The sequence below is a fragment of the Ciconia boyciana genome, chromosome 1, assembly GCF_034638445.1.
Source record: "Ciconia boyciana chromosome 1, ASM3463844v1, whole genome shotgun sequence".
Classification (NCBI taxonomy): Eukaryota; Metazoa; Chordata; class Aves; order Ciconiiformes; family Ciconiidae; genus Ciconia; species Ciconia boyciana.
In genome coordinates this window covers 54143558-54156085 of record NC_132934.1, presented here as the reverse complement: position 1 = coordinate 54156085, position 12528 = coordinate 54143558, and the positions used below count along the sequence as shown (strand labels likewise).

The 12528-nt window shown below is 38.6% G+C and overlaps 1 protein-coding gene across 11 annotated transcripts in view; it reads right to left on the bottom strand.

Moving 5' to 3' along the window:
- Positions 1-12528, bottom strand: part of ANO4 (anoctamin 4) — a 143982-nt gene that overhangs the window by 53828 nt on the left and 77626 nt on the right. For all 11 annotated transcript variants that reach the window (XR_012043229.1, XM_072866324.1, XM_072866334.1 and 8 more), the window contains 3 exons: positions 8438-8544; positions 6383-6438; positions 5726-5847 (listed from right to left, as the gene is read on the bottom strand). Coding sequence is in view for 10 of the 11 variants with exons in the window: in XM_072866324.1 (XP_072722425.1) it covers positions 5726-5847; positions 6383-6438; positions 8438-8544 (285 nt within the window). In the remaining variant the exon portion in view is untranslated. The remainder of the gene's footprint in view (positions 1-5725; positions 5848-6382; positions 6439-8437; positions 8545-12528) is intronic.

The window sequence follows — 12528 nt, the reverse complement described above, 5'->3', positions numbered from 1 at the left end:
TCTGATAAGGGCAGCAGGTCTGGTTGTAAAAAGATACACTGGAAACTACTTTTTGAGCCCTGACTTAAGAGTGTTAGCGAACTCTTTAGCCTAATTGTTTTCCTGACACCTAGGATGTCAAACTGTGCCTGCTCCACTGAAAAAGCAAGCTCACATTTTGAGCTTACTTCCCCTGAATATTTATGACCTATTTTTCTCCATGTACATAGTTCAAAGTGGTGAAGTAAACCTAACATTCATCAAGATTTTTTTTCTTTCATTCCCTACATTCAAGGATGAATGCTTCCTTGTTCCACACCCCTAGCCAACAAATATTCATGACAAACTTCATCTCCTGTTCTGTTGAGCCTTTTCATCTAACAGTGGAAATCATAGAGATCAAACAGCTTCATCCCAGAAGAAGACCCAAGCAAGGTTCAGTGTGTGCATAAAGAAGAACGGACTTGATGGGGAACAACCCAATCTCTGCAATGTAAGGAAAAGGCATCCGAGGCCATTTGTGAGCCTGGTTTTAAAAATAAGTACAGGATGTTGACATTACTTTGATACATATTGGTTTAAATATGGACAAACAGCCTCAATCTTCCACTATTGCCCTTTACTTCACAGCTGGTATTCCACAGGCTGTACTACTGTAATTTTCATCAGGATCAAGTTAATATTTAATTTCTTCTGGCCCTGTAGTTAGCATATTTTTTCTGTAAGTCTCTGCTCAGATACCACTAGGTTGAGTGCTACAGAAACAAACTATGGCAGTCACAAGGTCTTTGGAGACCTTCCTAGATGCCATGTTCAGAGCAGTTCCACATTTCCAATCCATAATTGGGTTAGCCTGGACCATCACGACCCTCAGGAGATGAAGACGGTTTAGAGATACCTGTGATGGTGTGCCCCCCCACCCCCCTGGACTTTATCTCCTGTAACCCTGCTCAAGCGATAACCACCAGTGATGATCATAATGGATACATTGGGTCATGATGGCTCCATGGGCTCAAAGTGGATTCGGGAAACAGATAACAACACAATAGCCTAGGGCTATTGTACAATGCACCCACCTAGCCACAGTGAAGAAACTAAAATCTGTGGTTGGTATGCAAATATGACTGAGTCAATCATCTTAACCCCGTAAATAGTGAGCAGCCCAAGAGCTCTTGGAGGTCTCCTGCATGGCAGCAGGCTGCACACCAGGATCTCCCCTTGAGTAGGGACGCCTCTCAAGGTTACTCCTCTGCTGCAACAGATCCTCAGTAAGTGACTAATAGCATGCTAAACTTTGTAATCTTAGCAAAGTGATATAAAGGATTGATCGCGCATATATAAACCTTTAGATATAAACCGTTGACCAAGTCTGGGACTATGACTAGATCCAGCCTCACCTAGACTCCTCTCTGAGAAGGAGTTTAGAAAGCAAGGGGGACCCCCTTTCTGAACCTCATGACTCAACAGGAGGGTCTCCCTGACAGTTTTGTCTGATCCTGTCTTCTATGCAGTAAATAATCAAGTGTACTTTGCCATTGAATCTTGTTAAACCATTGTCACATTTACCAATGAACCTTGTTAACTCACTGTTTTATATAAATAAAGTATATTTTTGCTTCTCTCTTACAAGTGAAGTGCATCACTCCATCCGTGACAATACCTTTGCCACTCTTTCTCTTCAACTTGCACCAAATACGAGGAACAAGCTCTTTCTTTCTTCTCTGTCACTATATATAGAAGAGAAATTTCATACAGCTCTCCACAGTGATGGCAGTTCTCTTACCTGCATGCTGGCACTTTAGCCAGAACTCAGTAATGTACATGAAGAATTCCAGGGATTTATTTTCTAGGGTGCATCACTATGCATTACTTACACCTAAATTTCACTTCTTATCACTCTGCTCATTGAAGGCCTCTTTGAAATTTTCCAGCCATGATAACGTTTGCATTTTTGTTAACTTTGTTAAGTTATTACCATCCAATTTTTTAGATTGTTAATAAGGATACAAAAAAATGTTTTGTGTCTTTGATGGTTCTCCCACAGAAAATTTCTTCCACAACTAACCTAAAAAGCAGAGACATAAAAAACCACCAAGCACCTAACAGAATAATCCATCTGTCCTATCCTTATAAATGCTGTACCATTAGAATAATAATAAAAAAATAATTTTGGCTTCTCAATTTTATGCTAGCATGTATACTAGCCCTCCAATATCACCTACCTTAACAGTGAACTGTCTCTCCCCTCACCCCATTCCAATGGTAGAACTATCACTGACTTAACTGGGCCAAGATTTCAATCTCAGTCTTTATCAATAAGGCACATTTTTGAAAAGTATTAAGCTACAAAGTCTGATTTCAGACCCATAAAATGTGATATTGGATTCCTCTGTGTTTAACGACCTTCATTATATAATCTTTTGCTTTCAGGATGCCTAGAAGGAAGTCATGGAGCAGCAAGAATATAGACAGGTTTGGACTCAAGCCAAGAACCTATCTATCTTCATTAATTCTTTTGCAGGTCAGAATGAAATCCTATACAGAACTTTTTACATCACAGAAACAAGTTGTGAGGGAGCTAGAACTTTCCCACAGGTGTTTTGGACACATGAAGCTCTCATGTCAGGAGCAATGGGGTGGGGAGGAAGGCTTGACAGGAGACTGAAAGGGAGTTGTCAGCTTGCAATCAAGTAATTTAATGTAAATATGGAGTAAAATGCAAGTTACTCAGGCATTACTTCTGCTTTCAGGTTCATTTAGGTAGCTTTACAATCACTTTATAAATATAGTTTTCTCCCTCCCTTTTTGTCCTGTAAATAACATGTGCAAGCAGCAGCAGGAGCAATTTGTGCACAACCTAGAGGAAAGCAGCTATGCAAAGAAGTGCGAAGGAGGTGATCGTAAGTCCTGCCTCTTTCCAATTGCTATCAATTCTAAGGATCTTAAATTATTCTTGTGAAGTAACTATGGACCCTAAATTCCAACAGAATTGTAATTAAAATCATGCTACCACATCTGTTGATTAATGAGTGCCTTTGCAATTGTGCCAAATCTGCGCCTTCATACTGCCATGTCTTTCAAAGCAGAGTGAAAGCAGAATCACGCAATTCCCCTCAAATGACTTTTTCTCATTTATTTCTAGTGACTAGTATCTCCATAACAGCCAGCTGATGAGATTAAATGAAATCTGGGAGGCACCAAATTGATAGCACTGGAGATGTAAGGCCTCATTTTAACAGCTAAAGAAAAAATAAAACAGCACCAAAGTATGAACAATTTCACTTACTGTTGTGGCAACTTGACTTTAAGGTGGAAATATCATATCTATTAATGAGATAATTATATTATCCACATCTAATTTACTCCTTAGCCTTTCTAAAGCATATAGTAAAGGGGAATGTCAGCTAGCAGCAGTAAGTTCTGTCCAGATGTCCGGAAGAATTAACATCCATCCACTCCTTTTGTACAGATGGCAACACTACTCCCTTCAAGCACACCCCACATAGGTGTTGGTATGGGAAAAAAATAAAAAAATTGCTCCTGCTGCAGAACTGGTACTAAAAAAGCTTCTGTTTAAAGTATGCATGCTGAGATACTTCTGAGTGAAATGAACAACAGGTCTTGCTGGTGTTGTCAGCTCTTCATGGAAAAATCTCCAGCTCACTAGACACGTGAGCTGCTGAGAGTGGCAGCAGACAGGAAAGATTTGGCAGGAGCTAAGGAAATGCGAGATATCTAGTGTCTGTGAAGTGAGAAGAAAAAGGCATTCCCTCCCCTTTCCTGTCATCCCTCCTTCAGTGCATTCATTGCAGCCATGGGTGCGCTCCAGGCAGCAAATGGCAGGCTGGGCCAGGGCTGCAGCTTTGAACCCTGGTGAGCTCGATGGCTACCGAGACTCACGCTGCTGTGAATGCTCAGGGAGGCTCACAGCTCCACCTGCCCCCCTCCTCTCTGGCTAAACACCTACTCTGAACCACCACAGGACACCCATGACCTCAGCTAGGGGTCTTCTATTTTGATTTCTTTTTTTCTTTTCTAAAATAGCTGTGGAAAAATCTGTGGATGTCACTGTCTGATAAAAAGCTAAAGCATCTTACAGAATCTTAAACATCAAACCCAGGCTTATTCAAGAATGCTGCTACCAAGGTCCAGAATCATGTGTCTAACCTTGCTCATTCTCTTACCATTTATTCTGATACTTAAAAAACCTTCCAGATGCCTGATGGTCCATATTCATAAAACAAATTAAACCAAAACTCAGATATAGTGCTAAATAGCACTTTCACAAATAAGAAATGTTGATGAAGAACAGTGGCCTTGACCACCATGGACAAATGATTAAAAAACATTATAGAGGTAAGTTGTTTATACTGTGACATTAATATCTTATTTTATACTGGGAAATTAAAAATAAAAAACTTCAGTATAACTGTTGGCTCCTCAGTAAATCAGCAATTTCCATAGTGTAATTTGAGAAAAATTCCATATTTCTGTACAGGCCAGTATATTTAAAAAAAAAAAAAAAAAGAAGCTTTCAGGATTAAATTATGAAGTACAAATACATTATTTTGTTTTCTAAAGCATTTTAAAAATTACATGACTCAGTAAAATTTTTTAATTGTATTTCTCTGTGAACTTTTTCTCCATGGAAATTGAACACCTCCCGTTTTATGAAATGGATAGGTTTTACATGGCCTTAATCAATAACACTGTTTGCCTCCAGGGCCACCCTCTACAAAGCTTTCTATCTGAAATTTTGAGAATCAATAAAAGCAAAGGTTTCTATCAGTTACAGGACTTATAAAAGGGGAAATTAATATGCTAGACCTATTGCATGCTCTGTATGACCCTTCCCAATGGCCACTGTATCAATATCTTCAGTGATCCCAATACTTCTAAAGACTTTATTAATAGGCCCTTGTAGCTTCATATTCCTCTCTTCAAGTAGAAAAAGCCCATTAATGCCCAATAATAGTTCTGCCAACATGATCAGTAAAGGCTCTGTCTATACATGCATATAATATATATGCATAAAAATATGTAATCCTCTATTAGCGCATGCAAGCCTATTTGAATACATTATTTAAAAGGGCTATAAGAATTTGGAGTCATGTCTCAGCTGTCTCAGTGTATCTTCTTTGCAGGCTTCTTCCAAGATGAATAGAAATCCAGACTGTGGTGATGTGACTGGGCTGAGTTTAAGGGAGGCGGTACAGGAGAGAATTCCACCCATCCACCACTAGTGCTGCTGAACACAGTAGCACACGCAATGACTGTGAGCTCTGCTCCATGCAATTTGTAAGAATCATTAAACTTCAGCCAGGGCTCCTTCTGTGGTTGCTTTTTGGAAAAAAAAGAAGATCTAGTCGATGAGAGCCCGTTTTTCACCAAAGCCATGCTCTGAGGAGGAAGAACTCCAGTGGATAGACATGCAACCAAGTCTACCCAGCCTCCACAGATTTCTCTCTTCCTTTTTTTCTCTCTTAAATATTCTGCAAACCCTTAATTAGAAGTTATGGTGTCAGGAAACTCTAGAAGGAAACTTCACTTTCAGCTCCTCCTACAAGCTCCCCTATAGATACTTCTTTGAATGTAGTGGCACCATGAATGAAATGTATTCCCATGACCTCAGGATCAGTTTTTAAAAAACACATGAATTAACTGAGCTTTTCATGGTTTTGTCAGAAGAGATAACCTATGCTCAAAGCACCTATAACGTGACCTACTAAAAGCAGGAAAGTCTTACCTCACAAGGTCCAGTGGTTGGTATTTATACCACACTCCCCAGGAAGCCCAGCACTCATAGAGCAGGTGTCTGTGGTTTTCTGCCCCATGGGTTCTTATCGAATTCTTACTTCTGTAACTTCCCTAAAATACAAATCTAGACATTAATGAGCAACAGCAGAAAAAAGAATATCTAAGAAATCTCTCTCACCAGCGGTATGGATCACACAATTTATGCAAACTCCATACTTGTGCACCAGAAGCTAAATATGACATTAAAAGGACAATTTCCTCTGACTTCAGTAAGATTTGAGATTATTCTTCCTAAGAAATTTATGGTAAATGGTGTCCAAGTCAAAGGCTATAAACGGGAGAATCTCAAAGAGAAAACCACAGCATGATACTTTTCCCCTCTGAAAACATACTGATTTATCAAACCCAAATGATTTTTACAGAACAGATCCAGAACAACTCTCCTTACTCATCTCTTTTTGCAAGAAAAAAATAATTTTTTTTCCAAGAAAAAAGCATTACTAAATGGGAGGGATGTCAGAGGCAGATGCAGAATACAAAAGAGAGTAATAACATTAATAAGATTGAGAATAAATGATTACACAATTAAAAATTAATTTTGTGGGAAATGTCTGTTCAAAAAGAAAAAAAAAACTGAGAAAAATACCTCATGAAGAGGAAATGCAGCTTCATAGGAGCCATTACTGAGCAATCGATTCAGACCTAAGAATCAAAAGTATCCAATTATTTACCAGTAGGACCAGAAAAACTGCTAAGTAAAAAGCAAAACATATTTTCATAATAAGCTGGCTAAATGAAGTCTGAAGCCCATTGACAGTAAAAGATACATGTAGAAAAATTCATCTTTTATAGATTTTTATGAACTAAGATATAATACAAGCAAAGACTTGTTCAAATATTAATCATAATCTATCATTTATTATGCCGGAGGTTTAAAGATTCATTTGCCAAATCCATCTTTAGCATAACTTCAGTGAAATCAGGGACCTCACACCAGGTTTGAAGTTTGACCCCATAAATTATGGTCTAAGGAAACTATTTAGATGAAAGGCTGTATTACTTGGGAGCTGAAAACTTCAGAGAAGATCTTTACATTTTTGAACTGCAGGCTAGTAAAGCAACTGAAACTCTTAATTTCCTTATGATAATGTTTTAAAATATGTTCAATTATGTCTTATGAAAGCTGCTGGACTAAGAGATACAACAGGAACAAAACAGGCTGCAGTAGTACAAGACCAGAAAATATACTTGAACCTGAGCCAAAAGGGTTACTATTTGGCACAAAAAAGTAATCATACACCCCACTCAGTCAGGCCTTGTCCCTCTTTAATGAGAACCTTGAGAGAAATAACGAATGATTGCTGAGATGTGGGCACTTTTCACTTGGAAAGTCACCAAAATAGGACTGAACAGCTATCAGGCAATGCAAAACTAAATACTGGCACTAACAACCTGAAGACATTTGAACCCCATTGACCAAGAGGCAAAGAATCCCGATTCCTTTTCTAATTCACAGGGGAATGATAGCAGCAAGAACACAGCAATGAGAAATATTAATTCAACATAAATAGCACTTTCAGTGATTGCATTAGTATCTGCTTGGCAGAATATGCTTTCTTGCAAAGTCTCTGGCAGAAAAGAAAAATGTGTACAACTGAGTCAGGCTTTGCTCTGCCCAGTGATCAATGCAAGGTTGTGTTCATGGTAGGTACAACACAAGTAGATATGTGAGGGAGCTTGGGATCTTGAGGCAGGGAAGGACTGCAAGTGTGTGTGCTAGATGAAATGGCTGTATGCACCGCATGAATTCTTCCCTTTCTTGTCTCCCCTATGCTCAGAGCTGTCATTGTTCTCATTGCAACTGTCATTGCTTAGAGCTATTACTGCCCTTATCCCAGGAGCTGAGGAAGAAACAAGTGAAGTTCTGGGATGTTTCTCTACCTCTTGAGGAAGGATGGGCTTTAAACAGCAGGGAAATGAAATAGGCTGCAGAGTCTTACGGGGGTTGCCTCTCCATTTGTGATGCCCCAGTCTCTATGTGGTACACAAGCAGTACATGCTCTGTATCACAAGACAGAAGAGGGCCACTGTTTTGTAGTCCAGCCCTCCTCTTTCACTGCCTGCTCTCCTGGATCCACATATGTGCTGCTCCAAAGGTTCACTCCACCCACTATTTAAAAGTAATGCCATAGTTATGCATGGCATCCTTTGCAGTGAGGACGTCATTGGTGAACTCCCTTCTGACTTACAGCAGCTACAGAGATATAGAACCTTCCGTCTCCCTTAGGGATGGACAGGTATCCAGGGAGAAGCCCTATAGGCTGAGATGTACAGCACCACAAATCTCGCCATCCTTCCAAATACATTTTTATGAAAGAGTAAAAGCTTTTCTGCATGAGTCTATCTGCTTCTCCAGGGTCCTTAATCGTTAATATTTCTTGCTTAAGTCAATCTCTTTCCTTGTAGAGGTGATAAATCCCATGTGGTGACATATGTGCCTGTGAAAGCAGCCTGATATTACAGGGAAATGATCAGGTCTTCCAGGCAAAGACCCTACAACAGCAGTGGGTGAGATGTAAACAGCTCAAAACACTGAGGTGATTAAAAAGGAAGCAAAACTGTTACGAGCCCAGGCAGACTTCTCCTCTTTTTTTGATAGGACTTAGCACCCACGTTTAAAAGCATGTTGCTCAGCACTTACCAATTTTGTTTTTCCCTTCTTCGTATTTCAGTCTTTGTAAGATATGGTGTACAATTCTACTTCTTGTAGCATTATTGAAGAAAGTATCTTTGTTGTGTATGATGAAGCTATATAAAAATACAAAGGAAGGGCATCTCAGGAATACATAGTAGCTTGTTTAAAGTAAATATTGAGTTCCATTACTTTCTATAGCACACTAAAAATCTACAGTATGTGAGCAAGTGCAAGGAAGATTAAAGGACACCAGATTAAGTGAGATGATTCACCGGATGAGATGATGTCAGTAACAGTATTCATTCCCTAACAAAGAATTACATGGAGAAGTCTGGAGAAAGATCAAAGATATTTAAGTATTCATTATGATAAGCATCACTTTTAGATAATTCACTCAAAACGACAAAATACTTGCACAAAAATTTGCAAAAGCATAAGATTTCTAAGTGCAGCTGTAGAAATACACATTTGATTTCTATTTCAGTCTTCTTTATTATGCTGTACCATTAAGAGTCAGATGGAAATATCTACTTGGTAAACTACTCTTACTGAAAATCAAATACCATGTTAGAAATGGAAAATATTATATACTCCTATGTTTGATCCTGGAAGCTAAAATAGAGTAGAAAATTAGCTTTCAGAAGCTACTTATGGAGTTATGTATGAATGCAGGTTCAATAGTTTAGACAGAATTGTGATGAGTCCAGGAAATTTAAAAAAAAAAAAAAGCCACAAAACATATTGCATTGATTAGATTGGCTGGCATAATATATTTTATATAGATTTCTTAATCCCAATATACATACTCCAGGAAAACAAGATACTTTAGCATATCATCATAATCACTGGAAAAATGCAAACAATAGAAGTGTTTAGAAATTCTGTTTCAACTTGTCAGTTAAATACTGCTAAAGAATTCTTACAGTTGCTTGAAGTGTGTAGGGCTTCAGGATAGACTGTGGAAGTCATTTAGACACTTGAATAAGCAGATAAGTGGATGTAGTTTCTGATTAAGTAGTCCTGTGCATATATTGAGGAAATTAAATATTTTTTAAAATGTGGTCCTTAGTAACTGACTGAGTAGAAAGGGTTATACTTTTTAAAAATACTTTGGATAGGAGGTAAGACTGTTTTCCTCCTCTGTGTCGGTGAAGAGCTAGGGAATTGAATAAACTGATAAATAAAATAGTAAAATCATAGAGATGTCAGAGAGACCAGCTTGTAGGACTGCACACTAGACAAATCTGACTTGTAACAGAGATCATCTTAATAGGGAGCTTGGCATGGATTTATGTCACCTTCTCTTCTGCACAACATGGGATCCACTGCTCAGTTTTCCCCTCAGGTAATTTTACCCAAATGAAAACCCGCTTTTTCTGAATGAATCTTTACTCATGGGAAATCATACATGGCTTTGCACCTCCACAGTAATTTGGAAAAACAGGCAAGGAGTCCAGTTTCTGGACTTTGGGGACTCCATATGCTCCCTCTTTATTATCAAAATTCTCTGCCAAATTTTCCATACAAGACAATCTATGTTCAGCTTCAAAGATAATTTAAAAAATCCCAAAGTAAAGGTATAAAAGACAAATTGCTCCAAGAGCACCATAATTAATGAAACCTGGTTTTCTAGAGGTTACTATCTCATGACTCCTTTCCCACCCCACTCCAGATACTCACAGGTCATTTCTGTGTCCACAATCTACTCAGTACTGTACTTCTGGCTTCTTCCCACACCCCTACTATTCCCAAAGTCTTACACATGCCCTACAGTACCTATTGAAAGTAATTTGATTTATGCACATTGGCTGACCACCCTGTGTGTGCTGATTTACCAGTGGGCTGCTACCAAACAGCATATACAACTGGTGTGCACTGGCCACTGCCTGTTCTGTACAGGCACAATTTTGGGCCACTATTCCATTTCAAGCTGCTGATACTCACAAAGTAAATAAGACTGTGATTATCTTTGAGACAGCTACACCTGTACCAAATTTAGTTGAAAGTAATCAGTATGTAAAATAATAATTATTAAAAAGACTTCGAGAAAAAAGGAAATACTGTCATCACATAAATCTTAATGCATAAGAAATTAGATAAAAAACCAATCTAAACTCTGAAGCAGACAGAACAGCATTGTTTCCAGCTGAAGCTGGAGCTCTGTATTAGGCCATTTTAGTAGCAGCAGAAACAAACTAAGAGACAGTAGTAAAACAGAAATGAACAGTGTTTTTCCCACTTTGTTTAATTTTCTTTCAATGTCTGACTTTCCTCTCCAAGATCTCACCTCCCAGACAGCATTGAAAAAGAACTGTGAAGATAACTTACGAAATCAAAACAGCACAGTAATTTTCATTCTGACTTAGCTATGAGTTCTTGTAGGATTCAACTGAGAATTTAATCACCTTATCTGGGAAACTAGCAATGTTGATCTAGGTAACACCAATAATATTAATCTATTCTCCTTGTGATATAAGGTTATTTTGCTCATCTGTTATCATGACTATGTCAGACTGCAACTACAGGTAGTTACTTCAGCAACTTTTTTGGACAAGTATGTTAATAGTTTTTCTGCATTTAGTCACTTCTGTTTTCATGCATCATGAATGAAAAAAAGGCAAAAACCAAACATTATGCAATCTTAAAAATAAATGAGAACTACTTGTTTAAACAAACACTTTAGTAATTTGCATTCATTTGTAAACTTAGCAGTTGTGTTGTTATAGCTTTTGATCTCACTTGGCTGAGAAGGAACAACCAGATGTCTGTGGAGCAGATGTCAACACCTCAGTATAATAACTGCCATGAACTCTGCCTATTCCAGAACTAGCTGAAGCTGTCCTAAAACACTGTGAGTATGAGATCTGCAGAGGTTCTGCCATGCCCATCCTTGTGGCAGTAAAAGGCATCTGAGGGCAAGAGGGGCAGAAGAGAGGGAGAACTCACCGTGACTAGAATAGGCCAAGAACATGCCCTTCAGTGTTTTCCAACATTACTCATGGAGACACAGATGCAGAAGAGATGCTAGAGTTCACCAAAGGTGAAAAAAGAGTGCCACAATAAGTCCTCTGGATGTCCTAGGCTGTCACTAACAATATCATTGTTTTTGGATGGAATTGCATGTGGTAAAGGTTAAAAATAATCCTCACCTATTCTTGAATATAAAAATCACAGGATTTTTTTTCTTTTGTTTAACTCAAATACTCAGATAAATGATCTGTGAAATTGTCTGTAGAGTAGCCCCAGAAAGAGCAGTATCACCATAACCAAGGGGGTAGGGAGCTCTGGCACAGGAAACAAAAATAGGCAGACACAAGTGGGAGGCATTGAAAGGTCAAGAATATCTCAAGTAGTTGTAACCACGTGATACAACATCCCAGTTAGAGGTTGACATAAATTAGGACAATGCCAGGGAGGTTTCAATATATCTCCAAAATCACAGGAGTTGCTCTTGTCAGGTGAGAATCATGCAGTTCGGTGCAGCACTTATCCCTCTCTACCACCACCCTTCTCTCCCACACTTTATGGGCATTTCTTCCTCCAACATTTTTGTGCTCCAGGTTGTCTTCTCTCTGAATGGGAGTGGTAAATCCATATTCACAGAATAGCCATCAAGGCTATTTCATGGTCTACAGCATCTAATGAGGAATTCAGAGGAGAAAGACTTTCTCAGTCTGTGGAGAATCTTACCCTTCAAATTTCAGTTCACAGGGGCCAGAGCTGAAGACATTTCCAAACTAGGTGTAGATAAACATTCATCGGACATTACTGAGCTATAAACTGCACAAGGCAGAGGCTTTCTAGAGAGCTTTTTAACCCTTGTTGCTTTCAGATGGAACAGTTTCCTCAGCTGTTCTGTTTCTGCTGCCCGTGTTAGAATTTCAATATGCACAAGGTCTTGAATATTCATAAGAGCAATACAGCTTGTTTTCAGGCTCAGTAAGGGTTCAGGCTTTATTTAGGAGACAGTTCAGTTGAAGGTTTTGATCATTTTGTCACCTCATTTGTAAGATAAAAAATAAGTAAGGATTAATACACTGTTATTTTTATTACCTGTGAAGTTAATGTATAGGTAGATAATAAAGCCAGTGATTTAT